The sequence below is a fragment of the Balaenoptera borealis genome (genome assembly GCF_965194805.1).
Source record: "Balaenoptera borealis genome assembly, chromosome: 14".
NCBI classification, from domain to species: Eukaryota; Metazoa; Chordata; class Mammalia; order Artiodactyla; family Balaenopteridae; genus Balaenoptera; species Balaenoptera borealis.
Window position 1 is genome coordinate 39,496,166 of NC_138875.1, and position 26,408 is coordinate 39,522,573.

Here is a 26,408-nt window from a genome sequence, read left to right on the forward strand (position 1 = left end):
TGACAAGCCACTTGTGCTAAAGATGTGGCGGCGAGGGGTGGGGGGGGGTGATGGAAAAACGGCGTCCAGGGATCCCACACCTGAGTTCCAGCCGTCTTGAGGAGTTGGCGTGGGAAGCAGCAGTAACTGAGGGAGTGTCCTAAAAGGGGCACTTTCTCCCCAGGTCCTCTGAGAGCAAGGCAGGGTTTAAATCAAATGGAGGGATGAAGGAATGAGTGAAGGAATGAATGCATGCTGTCAGGAGCAGCTTCTTTCTGGCTGCACTTGTTGAATTCAGAGGCAGGGAGTGAAACCGGACCCTGATGAAGAGCAGCCTCAGGGGAGCCAGGTCTCTGGGGGAACAGGCTGCTGGAGAGAGGCTTTGTGAGAGCACGGAGAGTCCAGCCCCAGGGAAGCTCTGAGGCCAGGACATCTCAGGAAGGAGCCTTTCTTAAATCAGGCTCTAATGGTGGGATGAGTCCTGAAGAGGGGGCGTGGGATTCAAGATGCGGGGTGGGAGGTCTCCCCATCTCTCTACCACGTCCTCCCCTCTGGACACTGGGGCCCAGGCCAGCTCTGCATGCACCGTCAGCCTCTGGTCCACCAGACCAGGGGCCACTGCATTCCCTTTCCTAATCAGCACTCTGAGCCCCTGAGACCGAGGCGATGCTGCCGGGTGAGTGCAAAGGGATGCAGGGAGAAGGAAGATATCCGATGGGCGGACAGACAGCGCCAGGCCAGAGAGCCAGGGGAGCAGTGATGCAGCCAGGGCCAGCGAGACACAATAAGATGGAGAGAAATGAAGCGGGACTCCGCCCGAAGCCTGGGGTTGCGGGGCCGGTCCAGAGGGTCAGCCGTGGGGGTCAAAGGGTGACAGCTCTGGCATTTCGAAGGGCACCCGGGGGCCAGCGCCTGCCTTGATGAGACCTCGGGAGCTCGATAGACTTTCCAAACCTAATTAGTGTTTAATGGTCTGGAGAGACGCCGCATCCGCCGTCACCAGCCGCACCTCGCCGTCCGGCTTCAGATTCTTAATTAACCTTTAAGGAGATGATCCGCTGTGGCCGCCTCGAGAGGCCACGTCCATCCCCGTTCGCGCGCGCCAGGGCCCACAGCTCTCTGGGCAGAGCGAATTGCCCCACGCGCGAGTCTGAGGGTGACTCCAGCCCCCCGATTTGAATCAGGTTTTCGAAACTGCTCTGGAGCACTCATCCCACAGAGGCTACCAACTCAGAACCACCGCAAGTCTAGGGGAGGTAGCGCTGTGCACACTTAGGGTAAAGGAAAGAAGAGCCGCAGATATCTGCCGCGGCCGATAGGGGGCGCGCAACCTGTCAGGGAGCCTCCCACCCCCACCCCAGTGAGGCATGTGACGGGGGTGCGGCGCCGTCAGACTAACAGGGACCTGTCCCCTTGTGAGGAGGTGGGCTTTAGCCTCTGGGCAGGGGGAGTCTCTGAGGTGCCCCCAGCGGCTCGTGGTTCAGAGTCATGCTGCTTCCTGGAAGGAATGTGGGACGACGCAAAAGGAGGGGACAATCCAGTTAGAGGTCCTCCAGTTAGAGGACAATCCAGTTAGAGGCGGTGCCTGGAATAGGGTTGGATTCCAGCCTGCGGGTGCAGAAGGTATTGGAGGGCGTGAGCCTGGCCCCTGGGCGGCGGCAGTGATGTTCCTAAAGCCAGACCACCCAGGGAGGGAGTCAGGCTTTGGGCTGGAGGTCACGCGTACCTGTGGGACAGCCAAGGGCCAAAGACCAAGAGAATCCAGAATGCAAAGCGAAAGAGGGTGGGGATGGCGAGGGGGATTTGGGGATTGCCTCCATGGGGCGCAAGTTGAAGAGGAGGGGATGGGCGAAGTCTCTGAGGGGAGAGGAGGGGAGGGGTAAGGGCCCAGCGGCATCTGGGAGAACCCCGCCCCCTCCCCGCAGTTCAGGGGACAGGGATCAACAAGCAGAGGAGGGCACAGTGCAGGCAAGGAGGGGACAGCAGCGTGGAGAGTGAGCCTGTGCACTCCAGCACCCCACCCACACACACCTCCCCGCCCACGTGGCACACGCACACACACACACTGACAACCACACACCCACAACACCGGCACGACGCCCTCCCAGTCACCCGCTCCCTCCGCACCCCTGCCTCCTCGCACACGCACTCACGTGTCCACCCCCGCCAAGCCCTTCAGCCCCCACGCACACGCGATCACACTCACGCCTAAGCCTGACACACTCGTGGGCAGTGCCCGTGACCCAGAGACCCTGGCGTGTTCCAGGAGGAGGGCCATGATCGATGCTTATTAATGAAGCTGCCCCGGAGATGGCTAATTGATGGCGGTGCGCGGCTGTTGTCTGGAATTTAACCTGATTCATCATTTAGCCTGTTGGAGGCTGGAGAGCTATGTTAATTAATGCCAGGAAAACAGACTTGGATGAGCTGGCGGTGCAGCCTCATATTAGAAAACCGAGAGCAAGGGGCAGAGGGAGGCGGTGGGGGCAGGGGGGAGAGAGAGAGAAGGAATGATTAAATCTAAAGCCCAGAGACAAATTCCAAAAAGCCGATGTCGGTGCTGTTTCTAGGATGACTCAGGTTTGCGCTTGGCTGGCATCGTCAGGCTATGGTGTGGGATTGAGAGCAATTTCCTCTAGATTTGTCATTTATGCAGTGTGGGCTTTGTTTTTTCCTTTATCTTGTGTGGGGACTGTCCCTCCAGGCCCAAGACTGAGCCCTAAGAGACAGGGAGGAGGGGTCCCGGGTTGGGGGAGGGCGGTGGGAAAGGCCCCCTTCTGCTCATGGAGGGGGCTGAGCCTGGCAACAGGGTCCAGGGTCCAGGGTCCAGGGCAGCCTGGTGGGGCAGGTGGTGGAGGAGGACTCAGCAAATCCGACTCAGGGGCAGGCTGAAGGGAGATGGGGAGAAGCAGAAGGGAAGGTGGGCTGGGGGACACATAGACGAGGGTCTCCATCCAGCCCCCCGGGGCCAGGGTGCCCACTCCCCTTCTCGGCTTGTTAGGAGGCTCAGAGTCTAAATGAAGAAGGCAGTGGTTCCACTGTGGCCTGGGAAAGGTCACACCCAGGCGCAGAGCCCCACAGCCAAGGGCCCTAGGGAGGCGTGAGCTCTCGTGGTGGGATGGAAGAAACAGGTTCTCAGGTCCACGTAGCTGAGGGCAGCCTTGGAAGGTGGGCTTGCCTTGCCCTGTGGAGCTCTGGTACCGGGGCTGGTGAGAGGAAAGGGGAGGGGGTTTCGGGTTGGAAACACATCCTCTTTCGTCACTAGAGCTGGCCAGAGTGGAACTGGGACGCCCGTGCAGGAGGAGCTCCCTCTGTGGTGTGGGAGCAGGTACGGAAGAGCCAGCGCCCGAGACGAGGAAGGGACTTCCAGGTGGTGGGTGGCTAGGCCCTGCCAAGCGCGGGGCTGTGGGGCTGCGCGTTTGGGGGCTCGGTTCTGCTGCTGTGCTGAGAGCAGGAGGCACCCTGCGTGGCTGGCATCCAGGAAGGGTGGGCTTGAACGCCTTTCAGCCAGGCCCTTCTGCAGACTGGGTGGTGCACTCCCCCCAGGGAAGGATTGCTGTGCCATCCTCGTGCCAGGGAACAGGGCACAGCGAGGGCGGAGCCGGGGCAGGTGGAGGAGAGGCTTTGGGGGGACGAGGAGCAGGGAGGGGAAAGGCCGGAGAGCATAGCTGTTGTTTGTTTCTTGAGCACTTACTAGGTGCCAGGCACTGTGCTAAGAGCATTACCCGAGCTATCACTCCCGCGGGGTTCTCCATACCCCCTCTGAGATGTGACCCTAAGAGGTCAAGTAACTGCCCCACCTCACATGCACAAGTAGGTGGCAGAGATGGGACTGAAATCCAGGCCTCCCAACTAAATCGGGACTCGTTTCATCCAGAATTATCTATCCACTGCTGTTTTAAAAAAAAAATCACACACCCCCACCCTGAAGAGGGTTAGCGACCCAGCCTGGCCATGCAGGCTAATGAGCTTCGTTTCCACGGCAGCAGATCTTAATTAGGACCACAAGGGTCCGCCCACCCTTGCCAGGGCAGCTCTGGCACATTGGTGGGAGTGGATGAGAAGGACATGGGGCTTGGAGACAAAGAGACAGGCTGCCCTTGGCCGCGTGGATCTGGGAAGCCCTTGACTGCCAGGTAGGGGCTGAGCCCAGCGGCACTATTCCATCTCCAGGATTCCATCTCCTTACCTGCCACAGCCCCGAGAAGCTTCCACCCACGCACATGGGGCCCAATCCCAGCCCCGTGGCAATGGGGGGGGGGGACAAGGAAAACTAAAAGGCTGACTGGGAATCCTCCCTTCTGGAAACAAGCAGAAGAGACCTTTGACCGGCCCAGGGAAGGGGGCATCTCCTTTGTTTGTATCCAGTGGGTAAGGGGAAAGCATTCTGTAAACTTAGATGCCAGAGAGCAGAGAGGATGGAGGTTGGGAGAGGGATGGGAGAGGGAGAGAGGAGAGCAGAGAGAAGGGGAGGGGGCCGCCCCAGGCAGTCCCACCAATAGGCTCCATGAGCGCTGCCGCTGTTGGCTGGACACTGCAGAGCAGAGCATCCTGTTGCATAGCAACTGCCTGGGGCCTTGTTTGTGGGGCTGGACCACGGAGGATGTACGGGCTGCAGAGGCCCCCGTGCCCTGCTCCACCCCTGCACCGCGGGCATCAAGCTCCCCACCCCACCTGCCTACAGGTGGGGAGGGGACCAGATGCCAAGATAGTGCTGGCCGTTCCTGATCTAAACATTCACCCTCGACCAGGCTCCACTGCCCCAAGCCCGCTTGCTCTTTCTAAATGTGGCCCTAGCAGAATGCTGTTCCTGCCAAAAACTGACAGGGGACACCACTGCCCACTGCACAGGCTCAGACCCTCCAGGGGCCACACCAGGGCCCCTGCCTCCACCCAACCTGCCTGCACATCACACTCTGAGACTTTCCTCACACTCTGTGACACCCTGCTGGCTCTTCCCTCAACTCACCTACGTTGTCCGCGGTTATGCCTGCTAGCCAACCCCGTGAGTTTGCTCACCGGGCTCATCTGGTGTCAGAGAGGATGGAAGGACATAGCCAAGTCGTGAGGTCAGTGCAAGGTCTGGAGTTGCGAAGGACTCGATAACTGTCACCTGCCACGGTCACTCATGCCTCCCCGTCCTCCATCCAGGCACACGACAGAGGCCATGCAGGTCCACCCACTCTCCTGTCCTGATGGTCATTAAGACAGTCAGGCCTCTGTGCTGCTTCTCAGCCGCCTTCCTTCATCCCCTTGAGGGCCACTTTTGACAGCAGCTGGCTGAAGGAATCTAGAGGCCATGACTGGCAGAGTGACACATGTGACTGGGGGGACCCACACCAAAGCCTCGCTGGAGGGGGGCACAAGGGCTTAGGGCTCTGCCCTTCAGACCAGTGAGAGGAGGTGAGAATGAAGGGGAAGAAGGGGAAGGATGAGGGTGAGATGCCTCTGTGGGTGATCCAGAGGTGACCTCAAGTGTTTTGCCAAGGGACCGACAGAGGGCCTTGGCTGGCAGGCACCCCCCTTCCACCACTTCAGGGGCAGCTCCGAGCTGGACCATCTAAATGAGGAGAGGGGTGAAGAGCTGACAGGGCCTACATGCCTGACCCAACAAGCATCAGATGGCCTCCTGGATGCGGGGAATGGGAGCAGAACCAGATTTATTAAAAATCTTATCTGGAGGGTTTGCATTTCAATGGGCTGTGGATTTGCATATTTTAACAATAACCTCCAGGTTCTTCCGTCTGGTCTGCGCTCACTGGCTGTCTCTCTAAACCATGATCACTGGTTCAGTAAACCCTTCCTAATCCGAAGGTACAACATCGCCACTTTGCTGGAGGAGGGAGGGTTAAAGGGCCTTTCTCTCTGGACCAGAAATAGGGCTGTTCAGCAGGTGACCACTTCTGGCCTCTGGACACTCCTGCCGCCAGACCGTGGCTGAGGCAGGAGGGAACGATGCCAGTGACAGGCACAATAGAGGATTCAGTCATCCATTTGGTCAGTGAGCATTTATTGAACACCTACGGTGTACCGGGTGCCACGCCCGACTCTGGGTGTGCAGTGGGAACAGAACAGGTGTGGACCTTCCCTCGTAAAGGGGAGACAAATATTAAACAAATAAATCCACAACTTGAGAACCATAATGGCTTATCACTGTCCCAAATTGTGGCAAGGCAATGAAGGAAAGAATGGGGAGCTTGAAGGGACCCCTAGTTTATTGCAAGGCCAGGGGGATGCTGAGACCCGAGGGAGGCGTGGGTGATGGCTGAGCAGAGAAGGGAGCAAGCGCGCTGCACCCACAGCAGGCTCGGGACCTGCCCTCAGGCCCGGGGTGCAGCACCACCAGCTGGCCTGGCCAGGGTCCCCTCGGAGTCTGGCCCGTGGTGGGGGAGTGCCTCCAGCAAAGGCGCATGTCACTCTGCAGTCATTGCTGGGGTGTCCTTAAGTCAAAACTTTATGACGACAGCAAACGGGATTCATTGAATCTCTAACCCCACTCTATGGAGTGAACCTTACACAATTTATTAAGGTGGTAATTAAAACAATGTATTTACAACAAGCTACAAATCATGTGCGCTGCTTCTGCCATTCCCCTTCGATCCCTTCTCTCTGGGGGACTGGGGGGGGCCTGCAGCAAGGGTTCATCCTTTCCTTCCAAGGTTACTGAGGGCCCACTGTGTACAGCCCCGGGAATCCAGCAGGGCCCAGGATTCAGAATCTGCCCTCCTGGGGCTTTAAACAAACAATTTCTCCATTAATTAATTTGTTCATTATGAATTGCTAAGTGCCATGAAGACAAAATCCTGGTGGAGGGCAGGGTCACTGGAGAGCCGCCCACCTGTGGTCCCCATGCTCTCATTAGTGAGTTCTCTTCTCTATCTGTATCAGATGGTTGCATCCTCACCACCAGCCTTTTACACCAAAGTCTAGAAATTCTCAGTCTATCCTCCCAAACTTGCCCAAAGTTCACCTTTAAAAGATAAGTCTTGGGACTTCCCTGGTGGCGCAATGGTTAAGAATCCTCCTGCCAATGCAGGGGACACGGGTTCCATCCCTGGTATGGGAAGATCCCACATGCCGCGGAGCAACTAAGCCCGTGCGCCACAACTACTGAGCCCCCGTGCTGCAACTACTGAAGCCCGAGCGCCTAGAGCCCGTGCTCCGCAACAAGACAAGCCACCGCAATGAGAAGTCCGCGCACCGCAACGAAGAGTAGCCCCCACTCTCCGCAACTAGAGAAAGCCTGCACACAGCAACGAAGACCCAACACAGCCAAAAATAAATACATAAATTTATTTAAAAAAAATTTTTTTTTAAAGATAAATCTTTGAGTAGCATTCTCTGTTTCAGGAGCTTGTGCACAGTTCCACCTGAAAACACCTGATGGTCAAGGATATGTCTGATGCCTGGAGCTGGTGAATAGAGATAAGCTTGCAGGATGATGGGGACCCAGAAAGGCATCATGGGCAGGGCAAGTTCATGGGCAGGCCCCCTGTGCTGTCACACAGGGCCCCACACTCAGCAGGGTCCCATGCTTAGGGTTTAGATCTCTGCAGTTGCCACCTTAAAATTCTTAAAATTTTATCTTTGAACTTGTGTTTCACAAGTGAAGTCTGTGGCATGAAGGAGCCCGTGTAGGGGGCTTGGGGCCTCTGCTTATGATCTGTTTTGCCTCCCACCGCCTGCCTGATCCATATACATCCTGGTCCCCACGTGCAATCACTCTGCCTTCTAGGCCAGCCAGCAATGGCCTGGGTGGGGTTTAGGGAGGATCGGGTGGGGCCCACTTTCCCTGTGGTACCCCAGGCTGGCAGCGCTGTGGCATGTCTGTCTGGTCAACAGAGGCATTGTCTTAGCAGGGGTGAGCATCTTGCCCAGGTGACTAATGCATCCCTGGCACAGCATTTACAATACCCTTGAGGATCACCTGCCCACTGTGGGTTAGGTCAGGGGGTACCATGGGCACAAGTGAAGTCTGGCTTTACTTCCCAGGGCCCACCCTTGGCTGGATTGTACCAGGTCAGTCTGTAGTCAGTGGAAGAGAGAACCCAGCAGTCCTCAGGCCCAGCCTGCCCCCCATGTTGCACGGCAGGGCTCTGGGTACCTGTGAGGGTCTCCATGCCTGAGGAGACCCTCTCTTTCTTCTCAACCTTCCTGAGTCTGGCTTGCATTTCTCTCCTCTGGCCAGCTCCAGGCACCCTCCAGGCATGAGTCACGAAAACGAATTGTATAATTTTGGTGATTCTGCATAGGCGTTAAATGTTCTGATGTTTGCACTTAAAACTGGCATCACACAAAATAAAGATGAATGGTAGAATCCATGTTAATAATTTAAAATTTATACTTTTCTTTACTTAAAATGACATCCAATAGCAGGTAAAAAAAAATACCATGACAAGTGAAGAAAAATAGAGACCATGAAAGAAAGGGAAAGCTTTATATTTTAGTGCTTTAATGATGCTTTTTTCCTTGCTTTTTGAACAGGGGGCCCTGCAAATTATGCCTCTCTTCCCAGAGCAGCAATGCCACTGAAGATGGGGCACAGATGTCCCAACAGGCCCAGAACGCAGGGTCTGCTGCCTCACCATTTCCATGACCGTCGTGTGTGCTGGGGTGGGGGGGCAGACAGCATGAAAGCTGCGTTCTCTGGGGGAATGAGAAGAAAGAGCAGGACAGATGAAGGGTAGGGGCCAGGCTCTGAGGAGTGAGTGGGTGCGCAGAGCTAAGAGCTGCTCCAGTGCAGACTGCGGGTTTGAACACAAGAAGGATCAGCGTTACCAGATTACTGCATGGTTTGGGGAGATGCGAGCCCTCCTGGTGAGCAGAAAACAAGGTATCACCAGACACCCACACATCCCAAAAGGAGCCAGAAAGGACCCTCAGCTTCGAGGTTTGGACACCCACCCTGGAAGTACATCTGGGGGCTCAGCTGCCGGCTGGAGAGCACGCTGGCCATCTCCATAGGCCACCCCAGTAACCCTGCCACCCCAACTGTCCTCCCCCTCCCCCTCCCCAACCCCGCGCAGGGCATCGGTCCAGACCTTCCCGAGGCATTTCTGGATCACAGACTGGCAAACAACATGGAAGCTGATGTTTGTTGGGAGCACTGCACCCGTTTCCTCCCTCACCTCGGTTAATCCCAACACCCAACCTGAATGAATTGTTTCATGATGTCTGTGATGTCACACAAGTACTACTCAAGCGTGGGCATGGGTGCATGTGTGCATACACACACAAACACACACACACACATACTCCAGGGGAGCTCAGTCCTGAGTTAGGGTCTGGGGGTCTGTGAGTGGGAAATCAGGTCCCTGCTCTTGCTTGAGAAACAAGTGTCTCTCTGTCGCAGTCACACGTGCACACACGCACACACACACTGAGAGAGAGTGGTATAGGGCCATGTGTGTCTGGGGGGCTGAGAGATAACCAAGGAAGTCTTTTTGGAAGGGCAGGAAGTCTTACTGAGGAAGAGGAGGGTTTGGATGGCCTTTGAGGAGTGACAGGGAACTTCCCAGGCTCTTTCTGAGAGGCAGCTCTGGGTCAGCTCACTGGGGCCCGGTGTGAAGCAGGGGGCTTAGGGTCCTGAGAAGACAGGTGGAGGGGGACCCAGCTCCAGGGGGAAGGGCTCCAAGTGATCCTGCGGGCATCAAGGGCTGTCCCCAGTGAAGCAGGGGCAAGTTCCGGACGTCCCCAGGGCTCACCCTGGCACTGGCTTAGGCAGGTGCCAGGCAGTGAGGGACAGAGTGGGCTCAGCCACCCCCCAAAACCTCCATGCCAGCCCTCAGGAAGGTGATTGCAGCAGAAGGGAAGTCAAGTGAAGACAGTCCCTCTCTGGTCTGGTGGCAGAACACATGTGGGCGCTCAGGGACCAGGGGCCCCCTCCGCAGGCTGGGCCTGCTCTGGTGGGGTTTCATTCCAGCCTCAGGGAGCCCCTCGCAGGGCCGGGGAGAAGAGACACACAGACAAGAGAATGGCTCGCACACAGGAACAAGCCCAGGGGCACAGCCCAGGTTGTACCAGGAGGACAAGGAAAGCAGTAACTGGAACCACGAGGGTTAATCAGGGCCAGCTTCCCAGATGTGGAGGGGCGGCCCTGCACCCTGGCCCACAGGGGGCAGCAGAGACCCGCAGACCCCTGTGGGAGGGAGACGTGGCCCCCGGAGCAGAGATGGGAGGGGGTGTTGGGAGGGGGAGAGGGAGTCAAGAAAGAGCCAGCTGGCCTGTCCATCAGTCTGTCTGTCTGCCCACTGGCCACAGGCCTCTCCTTACGCGGGAAGCCACGCTGGACAGACAGGTGAAGGCTTTGGACCAGATCAATCATTGTATTTATTCTAATTGTATCGTAATCGTCCCCAAGGAACCCAGTTCAAATGAGCTTGACATTATTAAAATTTTAATGCCCAGTTTTCATAGCTGAATGAATATTTAAAGGGTATGTCCCAGCTTAAGTTATGATGATGAAGAAATTAATGGAATGTCTTGTTTAATGCATGGGTATGTGTTGATGCAAAAAGTGGCAGAGATGGGGAGGAGGAGGGGAGGCAGGGCCAGGGCAGAAGGGGCCTGGGAGGGAAGGAGGCCCAGCCACCCACCACTGGCTGCAGCAGGGAGCAGAGAGGGCTCCAGTCCTAGGCCAGGACCACTCGCTCCCCCTGAGGGGCCCCCGGGGCTGGAAGCAGGCACACAGTCAATGACAAAGGAAGTTAGTGATGTCCCCAGAGGGCTGACCCCAGAAGCCTGAGGGTGGCTTCAGGGAGCTGTTCCTGACCCAGGGAAGGCGGCCCAGCTCAGGCACCTGGAGGCACAACTGGGGCTGAAGGCCACAGGGGAACATGGGGATGCTGATGACCCAGCCCCCGGGCCCAGGCCCAGCCCCTCCCAGAAGGATAATACAGTGGCTGAGAGGGACGGGATGCTGGACAGAGGAGCAAGGGATGGGTTAAAGGAAAGGCACAGAGAAATGGGCCCCAGCATCCTCGACATTCACCTGCAGGGGATGCCCCGGGGCTCACGTGGCCAAGAGGTCCTGAGGCCACAGTGAAAGTTAGAAGACGGGCAAGGAGATGGCAACTGCCCCTCCCACCTTCCTACCGGTATCCTCTCTCCCCTTCTTCACCGTTCCTGCCTCACTGCCCATTTCTGCGGCATGGTCTGCCCTCTGCTCCCCAGGATGCAAGCAGGCCTGGGCGAGGCTAGATGGGGCTGGAGTCTGGAAGAGGGAAGAGAAACACAGGCCGAAGGAGGGAGATCTCCCTTCAGGCCCGAGGCATCTGTACAGAGCCTGCTCTACCTAAGAAATCTTCCCAGCTGAGCCTGACACTTTATTTCTGCTGAGAATTAAGAAAGCACGGGATTTCTTTCTCTCTCCATCTATCCTGGCACCACCCTGACAGCCCTGCAAAGGCTGTATGGACTCTGACCGTCCCTAGATAATAATAGGACATGAAATATGACCCCAGGAGCCACAGGTCCATGGGAACCAGGTCAATTCTGCTCCACTGTGGGTGCCCAGACCATGGCTGAGGGCAGGTGGGAGGCTAGATGAGCCCCTAGGTCCCCACTGCCAGGAGCCCAGTGATGGAGGAGGTCTGGGAGCACCGTCCAGGGCTGGCCTGGTCAGGGAGGGCTTGCTGGGGGGTGGGGGGTGGAACTGAGGGGAATCAGACCTAAGTCCGTGAGCCTGGGGCAGAGCATTCACGAGTGCCCAGGTGTCAAGGACAGTGGGACAGTGGCTGGCCGCCTGAGGGTGACATGCCCCAGGGTGGAAGCCTCCATGCACAGGCAGATTCCATTTGCCTTGTTTAATTTACCGTGGAAAATGGGTCCCATTATAACAGAAACAGTTCTACCCCAGCCCTTGTCCATCCAAAGGACTCACCCCCTCTGCTCTCCACAGAGATTTGCCGAGGGACTCAGAAACAAGGTGCCAGGGAAGGCGTCCTCCCAGGGTCCCTGCCCTTCCTCCCAACATCGCCTCTAAGCATTCGGGGTCGGCCTGGGCCTGCTCTGGCCCCAGGGATGGAGCCTCCTCTGCGGCCTCCTCCTTCCCTCGTCTCCACAGCAGCAGAGCCCAGCTGAGCCTGGTTCACACTCCTCTGCCTGCCCCTCCTCACGCCCCACTCCTTACCGGGGAAGCCTGAATCAGCCCACCACCCACCCCCCTTCCCCACACTCTGTTTTGAACTTTCCTGGACCTTTCCTAAGCCTGTCACGTCTGGTTCCCAGAATCTCCCGAACATGTAGGCTGGTGTCAAGAGTCCTGGGTTCATCTTGATCACCGTTTACCACCTGTGTGACCTCAAGCTAGTTTCTTAACCTCTCTGAAACTCTATTTCCTTGGTTAAAGATTATCTATTTGCACACATCCAGGGGAAGTGATGATAATCCAACAATATAATTTTGTAGCAGCTGTTCGTGTTCCTGTAGGTGTAGCAGTGCGGTGCCCCCCTTGCAACTCAATTCCCAACTTGACTGTACATTCTATATGGAAAGGGAGAATTCCTGCAGGACCCTTCCCCCTGGAGTACCAGGAAGGCTTCAGGGTCAAGGGCCAGAGGCTGGTGGGGGTATGGGAAAAGAGCTCACAGGCCGAAGGAACAGATGGGGGAGGAAAGTGCCCGGTCGTGAGGAATGGAATGATGCAAGAGGCGGTGGGGGCCAGATTTGGGAGACCAGGCTGAGGAGGTTGTATTCGATTTGGTGGCCCAATTGCCCCTTGCCAGATGGACATCTTCCCTTGGCCCCCTCCTTTCAGAGCAGCTTTGGGGTCAAATGGGATGAAATATAGGAAGTCCAACCCACCTTATCATGTTAGCACCGTGCCTACCCACCCTGGCTGCATCCTGGATCTGCCACTCCTCCGAGGAGCTTGGCTTTTTATTGGCAAGAGAGAGATAATAATCCCTCCCTGGAGCATTATAATAATTACATAAGCAAGAAAGCCATAGAAATATACCCAGGAGAATACAATGGCCAGAACTGGGTCCAGGTCAGCCGTGGGGCCTTTCTGGAGTAAGAGACTATTGCAGCTTTGGGGGAGACTAGGAGGAAGGGGTGTTCCAGAAGGGAGGGACAGCCTAGGGAAGGGCTGGATGTGGAGTCTCCGAAGATCCAGAACGGGAACCCGAGAGTACAGCCCTTCTCCCACAGCCAGATGCAAGCTCAGCCTTCTGGACCCTTCGCTCAAGGACTGGAAAGGAGGTGGTCTATGGGGGAGCCAGGACCCCCGAAATGAAGCTGGGAATTTCCTTATGTCCCTCTTCCTTCTCCCTGTTAATTGGAGGTTCCCGTAAACCCACACCTTCCTCCGCAGGCAGAGCGTACATACCAAGTACCTTCATTTCCCTCAACTCCATAAGGGGTGCTGAGTGGGGACCTCCTGGCAAACAATGGCACCCCCTCTTAGTGGACTGGCCCCCCAGAATCCTTTCTTACCCCCCGGGCCACCTGTGCTTCCTTTTCCTCTGTTCTGTGCCCTGCCTCCCGCCTCTGTCCTTCCTTGCGTGGCTCTGCCCTTCCCCTGGCCTCATCTTCACCTTGCTGAGTCACGGGCACCCACACTCCCCCACCCATCGTCTTGACGCAACCAAAACTCACTTCGAATCCTAGACCAGAAGGAAGCTTGTGACCGGCTAGTCCAGCCTCCATACACAAGGGGAATTGGCAATGGAAAGTCACCTGGTGCAGGACAAAAGCCCAAAAATAGCCCTGGCGGACCCAGGTTCCCAGGCACATCTTGCCACAAGATGGCCCCGCCTCAGCTTCTCCATCTATAAAATGGGGGCATTTAGTACCTGCGCTGCCTGCCTCTCAGGGTTTGTTTGTGAGAGAAATGCAAATAGAGTAAGGGATAAGAGAGGTACAGGACAAGCAAAAGCACTGGCAAAGACATAAAATACAATTCCATTTGCGTGATTCCTACCATTTTTATTGTTTGAAATATCCTCAGGGCCTGAGAGCCCACCCTATGCCTGTGGCATCCGGACGATGAAAAACAGGCTGCGGAGCCCCAGATCCTTGGAGTTCAGAGCCCCCTAGTGGCCTGAATGAGGCATTGAAACGCATCCTCCAGAGAGGCCGGCAGCTAAAAGGCTGGGGGCGTCAGGCTGTGCCCGGTGTCGTCCTGGCACCCAGACACCACGTGAGACAAGTAGCAGTGCCCACTCCACATACACCCCGAGGGGACAGCCTGGCCGCAGTCAGGAGGCCCAGCCCTGAGTTCTGCTCCAACAAGGAGCTGGGTGGTCCAGAGCCTCAGGCACCCCTGGGACCTACAGCCAGCGTCTGCAGGGATGGGGTGCAACTCACTGCCATGCCCCAACCTGGGCAGGAGTTAGTCTTCGGCCAGAGACCAGCTAGTTTCAGCAAAGTGATCTGTCTCCAGGGTGGGCCAGAGAGGGGACCCCTCAGATTCCAGTATCACAGCAAGAGCTGCTCAAAGTTGGGAGAGGGACCACGGGAGGTCCCTCTCAGGATTGGAGGTCTCCAATCCTGAGAAACCCTCCTGAAATCAGGGGACCCTGGGGACCACATTGGGGAGGGGAGGTGGGTGGGGCTTTAGTGAAGACCCGCTCGTTTGCAGCTGCGCGGGTGCACGGGTGTATGTGTCGGTGGTGTGGTCCGTGTGCTATGTCCCCGTGAACGCCTGCGTACCTTCGGGCGCAGGTGTGTCTGCACTAACACTGCCCCCCTGTGCTCTGTTGCAGATGAACCGGCCGATCCAGGTGAAGCCAGCGGACAGCGAGAGCCGAGGAGGTAGTAGCTGCCTGCGCCAGCCCCCTTCACGTGAGGGCCCACTTGTCTCTGCCCCTCCCCCTCCCTCCTTTCCTTCCCTCCCCCGTTCCCTCCCCCTGATGCAGCGTTGCAGCAACTCCCTGCCGCCTCCCCCTGCCCCATGGGGACCTCATGGCCCAGGGTCGGGACAGGGTTTTGGAGCCCTGGGTGACAGATGTGGGGACAGAGTAAAGAGGATGGGGGAGAATTGGGGTCTGCCGTATGCTGGGGTTCCTTCCTTCCCATGAGTAAACAAGTAGGATGTCCTGGGCACTCCACTGCCCCCTGTAAGACACGCAAAAGGGTAGGCCCACCTCTGTGTCACCAAGGAAAACCCCACTGGGATGGGACTGGACTAGTTGAAAGGGTGCCAGGCTGGGAGGGAGGAAATGTGTTTCAGTCCTGCCCTGGGAAGGCTCAGGCCAGAGCCGGTGAATCTGAGGGGGGCTGCCCACTGCGGCGTGGGGCTGCCGAAGTCAAGATCCTGGACCTACATACAGATGGACAGGCAGATGTCTGGAAGGGGACAGAGCGTCACCCCCAGACTCAGGCCTCTGTGCCCCCAGGGGAGGCTCTGTTCCGTCCACCAGCGGGGGCCTCCCCCCACCCCACTGCACACAGAGGCTCGACCAGGCCAGGCTCTGGCTCCTCTGCTGAGCACCCACCCTCCAGGCTTCTGGCCCGGGTGTCTGTGCCCACACCATGCCCAAGCCAGTGCCCTCTGCCCCTGGGCTCTCCCTGGTTAGGCCGGAACACTCACTCTCATCTCAGCTCAACCAGGCGGGCGCTGAGGAACTTTTCTCTCCCTCCCCCTCTCCCACCCCCCCAATTTTCCAGGAAATTAAGAGGGAAAAATAGGCAAAAGCTATTTGCAAATTCAGAGTCAAGGTTCTTGTCCTGAGGAAACTGTAGTGTGGCCACAGGTGGCCTGCCCACCCCTGGGACCTGTGGTCCCTCCAGCACAGGCCTCTGCCTTCTGGGCCTTGACAGGGCCTCCACCCTGGCACAAGGCCTCTGTGGCTCTGGGGCCCTCCTGACCCAGGCCTCGAATCCCACCCAACAAGCCCAGCTGCCCGAAGGGGCCCTGTGCCCCAGGGCACAGGCGCGCCTCCCTGTGGCCCTCTGAGAGCTCCCCATCCCGAGGACCCCGATCATGGGGGCGGGTTGGTTGAAGAGTAAAAATGGTTCAGGTGTGAAGGGCTCGTGCTGCAGACCACACCTGGGTCGTGCTGCTTGCTCCCGCCCCTCTCCCGGCTGTCCAGTTACTTGGTTTTCTCTGCACACAGAGGCTCCTCAAACACCCAGGGCCAGGCCCCCTGCCCTGGTGGAGAGAGGCGTGCTCTCTGGCCTCACGCAGGTGCCCTCGGTGACACGGGGCAGAGGCAGGGCCTCTCCCAGAGACTGTCTCCGGGAGAAAGGACCGGCAGGACCTGGCCCCCAGGTCACCTGTCAGGCAGTGACTCACCTGCAACGCCCTTCCGTGTGGCAGGGCCAGGAGGCAGCAAAGACCCCTGGCTTTGGTGGGGAGGGAGCTCGGACGGTAAGTGGCACCTGCAGTCCCAGAGGAGGGGTCCCCAAGGTGGGGGCAGCCAGAGACCTCGGAGGACGTGGCACCTGAGCTGCCTTGAAGGAGGGGATATTCCACACCTGGAGAAGTCGGGGTGTCATGAAGAAGGCCTAGTTTAATCCAGGACGGGAGCAGGGTGTCGGGAAGCCTGCTGCCAGCGAGGCCGCGCTGCACTCTAATGCAAACTGTTTCTCCCCTCACTGGCCTTGGAGGCAGTAGCTCTCCGACTTCAAGTTGCTAACCTCATCTCCTTTCTCCCATATATCTCCTGCGCTGACACTTGCCCCAAACCAGATTAATCAGCTTTTTTAGTCTTCCTGCAGTAGAAAGGGGGGAAAAGAGAGCCAAACCTAAACATCTCTCTATTAATTGCATATTCAACATTAAACAGGGAGATGATCCTGAGTCAGCATCATAACCAAGCTATTTGGAAAAAAAAAGAAAGTTTAAAATAATTTAATATCCATTAAATACTTCTTCAGTGGGGGGAAGGGATGGGGGAGAGGTGAACATTAAAAAAGATGAAAGAAATGGGAACAGGAGAAGGGTATGGAAGGCAGGGGTGGGAGTGGAAGGGGCGGGGAAGGAACACGATGGGAAAGGAAGAGCCCAGAAAGGTGAAGGGAAAGGGGCAGAAGGAGGAGGGAGGCCTGGGAGAAAGTGGGTTGAGGGGAAGGTGGCAGGGAGCTGCGAAGACTTGGGGGCACAGCTGGGAGGAGAAAGGAGGGGCAGGAAGAGGAAGTGGCCCCAGAGGGAGAGGTGGGTCTGCCCCACCCTGGCTCTCCTCATCCCGGATTACACAGGCTAGGTGCTTGGCTGGAGCTCCCCAGGAAGAGTACAGGACGGTAGCTCTTGTTCTGGTCCTCGGTTCTAGTCCCATCTTTGTCCAGAATGAGCTCTGGCCCAGACACTGCTTCTCTGGGCCTCCACCCCCTCACCCAGGGATGGGAGATCTCACTATCCAGGAAAGCTGCTGTTTACAGAGCACCCACTGAGGGCTGGGATTTGATTTGATTTAATTTGATTTGATTTGATTTGGTCACACCACGCAGCCTGTGGGACCTTAGTTCCCCAACCAGGGATTGAACCCAGGCCCTCAGCAGTGAGAGCACAGAGTCTTAACCACCGGACTGCCAGGGAATTCCTGAGGGCTAGGACTTTAAACAAATACGTTTAATCCATACAAAAACTTTGGGAGGTGGAAGTTATTGGCCCCACTTAAAGGTACAAACCAAGGCACAGAGAGGCTAAGTAACTTGTTTCAGGTCACACAGCTAGGTGGTGGCAGAGCCAGAATTCAAAGCCCTGCCTGTCAGTAACCAGCACCCAGGTGCTCTGCATTCCTCTGACTCCTAGGATAGTCTTTCGGACACAGGGGACAGTGGGAAGGTGCTGCAGGCGTTTGTCATACCTCCAGGGCTATTCTCAAGGTAAATGAGGGGAGGGGAACAGAGTCCCAGGTGAGGAAGGCAGGGCCAGGCTGGACGAGGAGCTCCCGGACCTACCCATAAGACATGAGACACCAGGGCTGCAGGGGTCAGAGAAGAGAGAACCCACTGTGGCCTGGAGCAAGCAGGGAGGGCTTCCTGGAGGAGGTGAAAACTGGACCAAGAGGTGTAGACTTGGCAGGAGACAGTGAGAGCCCAAAGTGAAAATGGGACCCTGAACACAAGGCCAAGGGGTTGCACTTGTCTTCATCAGAAGCAGGAGCCACTGACCCTGTGGAGGACCAGGCAAAGAGAGGGCATCACAGCTGTAACATCCCTGGGCAGGAAGAGAGGAGACAGCCCCTGATACCACCACCAACAGCCAGGGCTGCAGCTAGGCGGGGAAAGAAAACCAAAGGAGAAAGAGCCTCCTCAGGACCCAAACCGCTGCAAGGAGGATCCTGTTAACCCCACAGAACTTGCTGGTGCAAGTCGTATATCAACCCAGATTCACCCCCAGATAAGCAAGCCGGTTCATTCACCAGGGGAGTGAAGCAGGCTGGGGATAGAGAAGAACCAGGTGGAGGGCACCCTCCCACCTGCCCTGGACATATCAGAGGCAAGGACGCTTTCTTGGGCGTGCACTGTTGTGTCCTTTGCCTCCTAGCAGGCAGACGTACCTGACCCAAGAGCTGGTTCACGGTCCCCGTCTGAACTGGGTCTCCATAGCTGCAGGGGCCCTTCAGCCTCTCCGTTTCACTCTCAGCCTCTGGGTGGGTGCCCGCGGTGTGCTGCCCTGTAGCTCTGACCCCCTCCCCATCCTCCCTGGTCTCAGTCCAAATGAGTGCTACGGCTGAAGACAGGATAAGCTCCCCCCACAGGCAAGGCTCCTGCAGCCAGAATGCAGGGGGTCCTTTCAGGAAGTCAGGCTCTGAGCAGCCTGGCCTCAGGCAGCAAACCTGCTTGGGGGCTCCCTGGGCTGAACCGGAGGAGGCGGGGGCTGTGGTCCACCCCACCCTCAAGGGGCTCAAGAGGGTCAGCAAACAAGTGGGAGCCCTTGAGGAGGGAAGGAGTGACTGAGACCTGGGCCAGTACAGCAGACGTCGGCCTGGTCCCATCTCACCCCCACCAGCCCCAGCCACATAGCAGCAGATGTGAGCTGTGCCCTAGGAAGCCACCCTCCTCTGGCCCCATCACCAGAAACCACCCCCACCTCTTCCCAGTAGTCAGCTACAGGTCAGAAGTTTCAGCTAATGCAGGCCTCATCCAGGCCCCGGCTGAGGGAGGCACTCACACACCTTTCCCACCAACACGCTGTCCGCTCAGCGCTGACAAAGGCACCCACAGACACACACCCAATTCCACACTCGCGCCTGGTGAAGTGAAACCGAACGTCCCCACCAGGGATCCAGTGACTGGGGGTGGGGCACAGACTGGGGCCGCCCGTTTGTGTCTCATCTACATGAAATGACAGAAAAAAGCAGCAAGATGTCAGGCTGAGGCGTTGGAGAAGTTAGAAACCAAGACGGCTTGGGAGGGAGTCCTGGGAAAGAGGGGACTCAGGGTTCAAGGGGCCGCCCCCGCAGAGGGAGCAGGGAGGCACCGGGGAGCCCTTCCGAGGGAACAGGAGCAAGGGTGAAAGCAGCCCTCCCGGGTGGCCGCCACACTCCCACCCCTCCAGGGACCCAGACTGGAAACCACATGAGCACAGACACGCTCCAGCCTCCAGCAACGTGTGAGACACGTGAGCCCGAGCTAGGGAAGCGGTCATGCCCACCGTGGGGACCGACGAGGGGCTCCCACGGCCCCTCTCTGGCCCATCAGGCGTGTTTTCCTGAGGGGGCCTTGGTCAGGCCCAGGCTAGGGAGGCAAAGGGGCAGCTGAGACTGAACCTGATAGGGGAGCCCGGACGGAGGCCCGACGATCGTGGAAGGAAAAGTGTAGGGTGGACACAGCAGGAGGGCTGAGCTCCGCGTTATAAAGTCCTGTGGTTCCCCCACCCCACCCCGCCCTGGGCGGCAGGGCCTGGAGGAGGCTCAGGCGATGTCAAGGGGAGCGGCCCTGAGCTGCAGCCATAGACGGCCCCCCCCCACCTCCGCCCGCCCCGACACACACACACGGAAGCTTCTAGAGGGTGACGGAACTTCTTTTATGTACCCCTCCAAGTCCTGCAGAACCATCTGGGGCTGAAGCCCCCCACCCCCGAGCTTCCACTGCCTCCCTCTCCTCCCTTTGCCGACCTGGGAGCCCATGTCTGCGTCTCTCCACCAGTTCAGTCTCCCCACTCCTGTCTCGGTCTCTCTCTGGCCGGAAGGGCAGGGTGAGGAAGGCATGGAGGGTTGGGGGCAGGTGCGACAGCCCGTGAGTCATTCGTTTCCACCAAGGCAGGTGCGGGCCAGTCATTCGTTTCCACCGAGGCAGGTGCGGGCCAGTCACTTAGCCAAGCGGCTCCTGCAGCCTCTCGCTGCTCCCTGTCCGTTTAACAGCATCTTCAGGGCGTCCGTCGCCCTCATCACAGCCAGTGCTCACGTGGCAGCGGAGTCCCGCTGGGCCAGCAAATGAGGTTGGACACGACGCATGTGGACGTGGCTCTGAGGCCCTCCCCGAGGCCACATTCCCCACCATAAACCCGGGGCTGACTCCGTCTTCCCAGCCCCTCCACCATCTGTAGCCCCATCAGTTCCTGCGGCTTTTAAAATCCTATTAAGTACCTCATTTCTCCTCTAAGCATTATTTTATTTCTAAACAGACCCAGACCATGTGCTGTCGCGAGGCCTTCAAGGGTCTGTTGGGGACCAGCTGAGGGGTGTGGGCCTCACCTTGCGGTCCTAGGGCCCCCGAGACCCATGGCCACACTGGTGACCCCCCGATGCTGGGCTTCTCACGTCCAGACTTTTCTAGCTATTTAGTCCCATGCTCTAGGTAGGCAATTTCGTGAGCAGCAGATGAAATGGCCCCGCTTTAGGAAAATTCAATATACAGAAGTTTCCATTTTCCAATCTTGAGAGGCAATAAATGTCTCACTTGACAAAAGCTTCTGGGTGAACAGAAACCCCTCAGGGTTCTGCTAGGAAGCCCCTGTCCCAGGCAAGAGCGGGTACAAGAAACATAAGGCTAAAGGGCCGGGGGCCACAGCACATTGAAGATTCATCTAAAATGATACCATGACAGTAAGAAACAAGGTTTTAAAAAACGGTGTTACTCTAGATGACCCCTGACCCGAGGTGCAGTTCAGGGGGAGGGGAGGGGGAAGGTGTAAGGAAAGGCTTGGAGGACAGGTGTGAACCCCTGCAGAAGGTCCTGGGTGAGGTTCCCCTGGGGGCGGGGTGGACAGAGGCTGTGGCCCCAAGAACAGCCCCATTTCTGCCACAGCCAAGCCACCGTCTGGAAGTCAAGTCCCACAGCAAGAGCCCCCCCCAACCTCTGCTCCAGTCTCTCCCCTTTGGGGCCTCAGGAGCGTCCCCCCCGGGTCCAGCACATCCTGACCTCTACTTTGGGGCTCCTGGTTTGTACCCTGCTGGAGAGACCTCAGAATGAGTGGAGCCAACCCCACCCCAACTAGAGGGTGCGACCCTGGGCTGAGAAGGGGTCCACTGACTGAGGCCGCAAGCAGCCACCTAAAGGAGAGGGGTCTGCAGCTCAGAGCAGAAAATGCCCCACCCTCCCCACCCCAAGATCTTTCTGTGTCCCCACAGAAGCGCCTGGAAGCAGGCAGTGTGTGGACCCCTGGAAGTGTGTGTGATGGGGATGTGTTTCCTTTCTACACGCCCCCCTCCCAGACCCTGCAGACCCCTGTATCCTCATATCCTCCGTCCTCCGGTTCAACATCGTGCTCCCTTCCCGCAGCTGTGTCTGCGCCCAGGGGCCTGGAGCGAGACGTCAAGGTGAACCTTTGGCTGGGGGATAGCTAACTGCCCTGTTGGCCAGGACACAGCACCCCGTGGCCTGGAGGGGCCCGAGGAGCCACTGTGTCTGCCTTCCCCTGTGAGTCTGCCTCTCACCCAGCTCCTCCCGCTTTTAAAAACCATCAAGAAGAAGAGCAACTCCAGGGCCTCTCTCAGCCTCCGTCAGAGCTCAGAAACCCTGTTTTGTCAGTCTGCCCTGCCCTATTCCCACTGGAATTTCTCAAGCTGTAGACTGTAATGTTTTCCCTTGAACACCAGCCCCAAAGCCAATGTCCCGGCAGATCTTCCCTGTACTTGCATCCCTGATTTATTTTGGACTGATGTTTAAGAAAAAGCAGTACAGTGTTCAGCTCGGAAAATTCATGTCAGACCTAAGACAGCACTTCCCCACTTCCCAGACAGTGGTGGTGCCCAGCCTCGGGCAGGGGCCATCTGCTTTTTGGAAGGACTGAGGATTAGACACTTCATCACGAGGCCAAGTGGCCCACCCAGGGCTTGGCTTCTTTGATGGGCAGGAAGTTCTACCACATATCTGACCATAATCTCTCCTACTGTTATTTAAGCACTTCCAAGGTAGGCTCCCTAGATCATGGCACAAGGTTCCCCTGCCCTGGGGTTTTATTCTCCATAACCCCTGTTCCTTCTGTCTTAAAAGGATGTTGGTCTCCTTTCTTTCCCAAGCTCCTTTTAAAAAGAAATTTTAAAACTCCGGAAAGGTCCTCTGGTTGATACAACTGAACCCAAATAGCAGCTGCATGAAGACAGGTCTTTGTGGTTGGGGAAGGAGGTGGCTGGTGGGAAGGGTCCCTAGAGAGGGCCCCGTGGGGCAGACACACATTATAAATACCTCGGTAACTCCTGCCATAAGTGTGAAATTATAATTAACTGCAAACCTGCCAAGCTTAAATGGACTTTAGGTTTTCAGCTGGGGGAAAGGGTGTTGATTGATCTGCATTTTGTTTTTAAGGTTCTTTTAATCCATTCGGCAAGTTAAGTTGAGACTCATGGCTCCTCACCAAAATCCCTCTGGCCCCAGCTAATTTAGCAAAGGACTGTTTCAGGGGAAATGGGATATTAATTATTGCAAATGGGCTCGTGGATGATATTTAAAAGCTGCCTCATGTGTGCCCAGGGTGAAGGGGCTGATGACAGGAAAAGGAATGACAGAGAGAGGGAACCACAGGCCCCTGTCTCCCACTCCGTGCCGCTCCCATGGAATCCTGTTGTGGGCATTGTGTGGGCAATGCAGGAGGAAGATGCCCGCTTCCTCAGGAGACGGGCAGGATGAGCAAGAGGATGTCACAGGCAGTCCTTCCTGGACCAGGCAGTCCTCAGCGAGGCAGCCCTGACATGGGCAAGATGTATCCAGTGCCCACCTGGCCCCCGACACACCCCACTTGGAACAGCCTGAGAGCAGTATGGGAGCAGTGAGGCTGTGCAGTGGGAGGCTGGGATGGGAGGCAGGGAGAGACAGCACGGACCAGAGAGATCAGAAAGGGTAACACCTGGGACTCCCCTGGTGGCGCAGTGGTTAACAGTCCGCCTGCCAATGCAGGGGACAGGAGTTCGAGCCCTGGTCCGGGAAGATCCCACATGCCACAGAGCAACTAAGCCCGTGTGCCACAACTACTGAGCCTGTGCTCTAAAGCCCGCAAGCCACAACTACTGAAGCCCGCACACTTAGAGCCCGTGCTCCGCAGCAAGATAAGCCACCACAGTAAGAATCCCGCACACCGCAACTGGAGGAAGCCCTCACCCAGCAACGAAAACCCACCGCAGCCAAAAGTAAATAAATAAATAAATAAATTTATTTAAAAAAAAAAGAAAGGGTAACACCTGATTGACCTTCAGAGGGGAGAGGATTTGAGCGAGGAAAGGCAGAGTTTCCCAGGTGGGAAAATAACCCGAGTCAAGGAAATCTTGGAGGATCCCAGGAGGCCAGAATCAGGGGTCTACTGTCGGGGGAGGGCAAGATATGGGAACAGTGATTTCCAGAAGGTGCTGTAAATTGATGCCTTTAGGCAAAGGGAAGCCATCTAAGGCTTTGGGGCAGATATAAGTCGTGCTTTGGAAACAGTAGCTTAGGGAGACTCAGCCAGATGGGGTAAGGGAGCCGGAGCAGGGGAAAGAGCAGGGCCAATGCTGGCATCACACCCACATGTCCTGCCCTTCCCACAGTGATGTCTCGCCACCTCCTGTTACAAAGGGGATGGTGACAGCCCCTTGGAGCTGCCATAGGTGGAATACAGTTGGTGAGCTGTGGAACCTTCCCTGATGACAGCTGCTGCAGTTATTTTATTCTTAGAGTCCAGTCCATGGGAAATGAGAGGTGACGGGGGTGAGGACCTCTGACAAGGTGTGATCAACAAAGTGCAAAGAGAAATCATACTGCCCAGGGCCAGAGCTCTACTGTGCGTATGAATTTACCAGAATGGGGTGGGACAAGGAAGGCTTCCTGGAGGAGGTGATTATTGGAATGACAAGTTTACCAAGAGGTAGGATCTGGGTTGTGTCACAGGCAAAGACATGAAAACAGGGACAAGCAAGGCAAGTATGTGACATCTTAGACTTTTTAAAAAATAATGTAGAAGAATTGGTTTGGCTAAAGAAGAGAGAGTCCACTCCCTGCAGTCAGAAGACCAGATGTGATGCATTGTGGGTCTCACTGCTGCTCGCATTCCAGGGTGTGGACACCTACACCCGTGCACGCACAGTGTCTGAATCTGGGGGGGGGGGGGCTGTATCTTCTCACCCTTCAGTCCAAGTTCACCAGGCCCAGTCTTCCTGATCAGATGTGCCTGTCCGCTCTCCTTCCCCACCCAGCCCAGGACGACGCACAGGGGAACCAGGCAATGCCTGCAGCAGCTGCTGCTAAAGCCAAGCCAGGGCTCTGGAAGGAAGATGCATAGACCCAGCAGGGCCTCGGTTCTCCCATTAGGTCCTCCAGAGCCTCCAGGAAGAGCACCTCAAGCCCTGCACCAGCCCCGCAAGGTGGATCAAGCAGCACCCCCCGTTCTCCTCAGAGAGGAGAGGTGACTTGCCCAAGATCACACAGCCAGTAATCAGCCTTCACACCTCAACCCTTCTGGGCAGGACCCATGCCTTGCTGCCTTCTCTCAGGTCTGGCTGGGGTGCTGAGACCCAGAGGAAGTTCTCCCAGCATCAATGCCACCCATCAGAGGCACAAAGGATGAGGCTGGACCACAGCCTTAAGGATGAGCTCTCCAGCTCCTCACTCCCCTCCCCCATGTCCTTTGGGAATGGGGGTGGGTATAGGAGGAATTGGGGCGGGTCTGAAGCTGAACTATCCAAGGTGCAAACCCAGTCAGCAGCAGGATGAGCCTGTCTGTGGCCATTCTCAGTGTGGAGGGTCAGCTGGGAGGAGTGGGTGGAGAAACCCCACATCTGCCCGGCAGAGGAGAGCCAGCCTGGGCACTCAGGGTGTAGTCTGTCCGGGCCTGGTGTGGAGGAAGGCTTTGCAGAGGCTGGAGGTCAGCAGGGACCAGCCAGCACAGATTTTCTCTTTGATCATATCAGAGACAAACCCATGATCCTGACATCACGGATGCCACATCCCAACAGAGTAACAGGAGGTTTAAGGCTTGGACATGAACGGCCAGCGGCAAGTGACTCAAAAGTGCAGAGAGATGATCCCTGCCCCTGGAGAGCTGACCATGAAAGTCAGATGCATGGTCAGGAAGGTGTCTTCAAGTCTTTGCCGAGCTTTGGACCCTAGGGAAGCTCACAGTCTGGTAAGGAGATCAGTTTACGGCCTCTAGAGCACCAGATGAGCAGTGGAGACAGCAGGAGCCACGGCCGGCAGAGGAGAGAGCTGTGCAGGCGGAAGCAGTCAGGGAAGGCTTTCTGGAGGAGGCTCCCTACTGGAGAGGATACAGGCTGAGAAGACGGTGAGACAAGGATGCAGGCATAGAGCCTATCCAGGGTAAGATGAGGAAACCAGCTGGCCCAAGGAGAGGGTTCCAAGGAAGGCCCCCGCTAAAGAGTTGGAGGTTTTCTGGAAGATGAGGGGAAGTGGTGATTGGTGGAAGCTGGATATGGGAAGACTGGCCACCTGCAGGGGGGGACTGGACAGGGTGTCAAGGAGACCAGGGAGAGACTCTTCCAGCCTCCAGCTGTGAGGGGAGGGGCAGGGGGCATGGGAATTAAACCCTAAGTTCAAGAGCCCTTTTGTCACCATGAAATACAAGCCCCAAAGCCACCTGTGTCCTGACCACTACCTGCTGCCTTGAGACCTCCAGGTACATGCCCACTTTCAGGCACATGGCCACCCTCGGGCAGCCCTCTCTGACCCTTCCCAGCTGTCCAGCTCCACGTGGTCAGAGCCCTCGTCAGGGTCCACCCTGCTGGCATGCTTTCTCCAGCTGTTCCTCGCTGGTCTTTCCAGCTCAGAACCCCTTTCCTGCCCTCTGTCTGGGCCGTCAAGCAGTGGTTGTTAGTTTCTCGTCTCTCCGTCGAGACTGTGCCCTAGGTGCGGGCAGGCGTGTCCAGCCCTGCACCAGAGGCCAGTCTCCCACTCATCTCGCTAAACAGCAACTTTCTCTACTATCCCAGCTCTCTGCTGGCCTAAAAGCTGCCGCCTCTTGCATCTCCCCACCCCCAGCCCCTCCAAAGCCAGGCCCACAAGCAGGGGGCAGATGTGGGCAGCGGGGTGGGTGCTGCTGACATTGGCATTCTCCTTGCAGTGCGTCTTAATAATTTAATGGCTATTAGCAGAGCCGCAGTGATGGGGGGCAG

The 26,408-nt window shown here is 57.0% G+C and overlaps 1 protein-coding gene across 50 annotated transcripts in view; it reads left to right on the plus strand.

Moving 5' to 3' along the window:
• Positions 1 to 26,408, plus strand: part of CELF4 (CUGBP Elav-like family member 4) — a 299,242-nt gene that overhangs the window by 210,017 nt on the left and 62,817 nt on the right. For 26 of the 50 annotated variants that reach the window (XM_082354324.1, XM_082354335.1, XM_082354344.1 and 23 more), the window contains exon 3: positions 14,688 to 14,766. In XM_082354324.1, coding sequence (XP_082210450.1) covers positions 14,688 to 14,766 — 79 coding nt within the window. The remainder of the gene's footprint in view (positions 1 to 14,687; positions 14,767 to 26,408) is intronic. The other 24 variants (XM_082354330.1, XM_082354358.1, XM_082354332.1 and 21 more) reach the window with 1 other exon arrangement.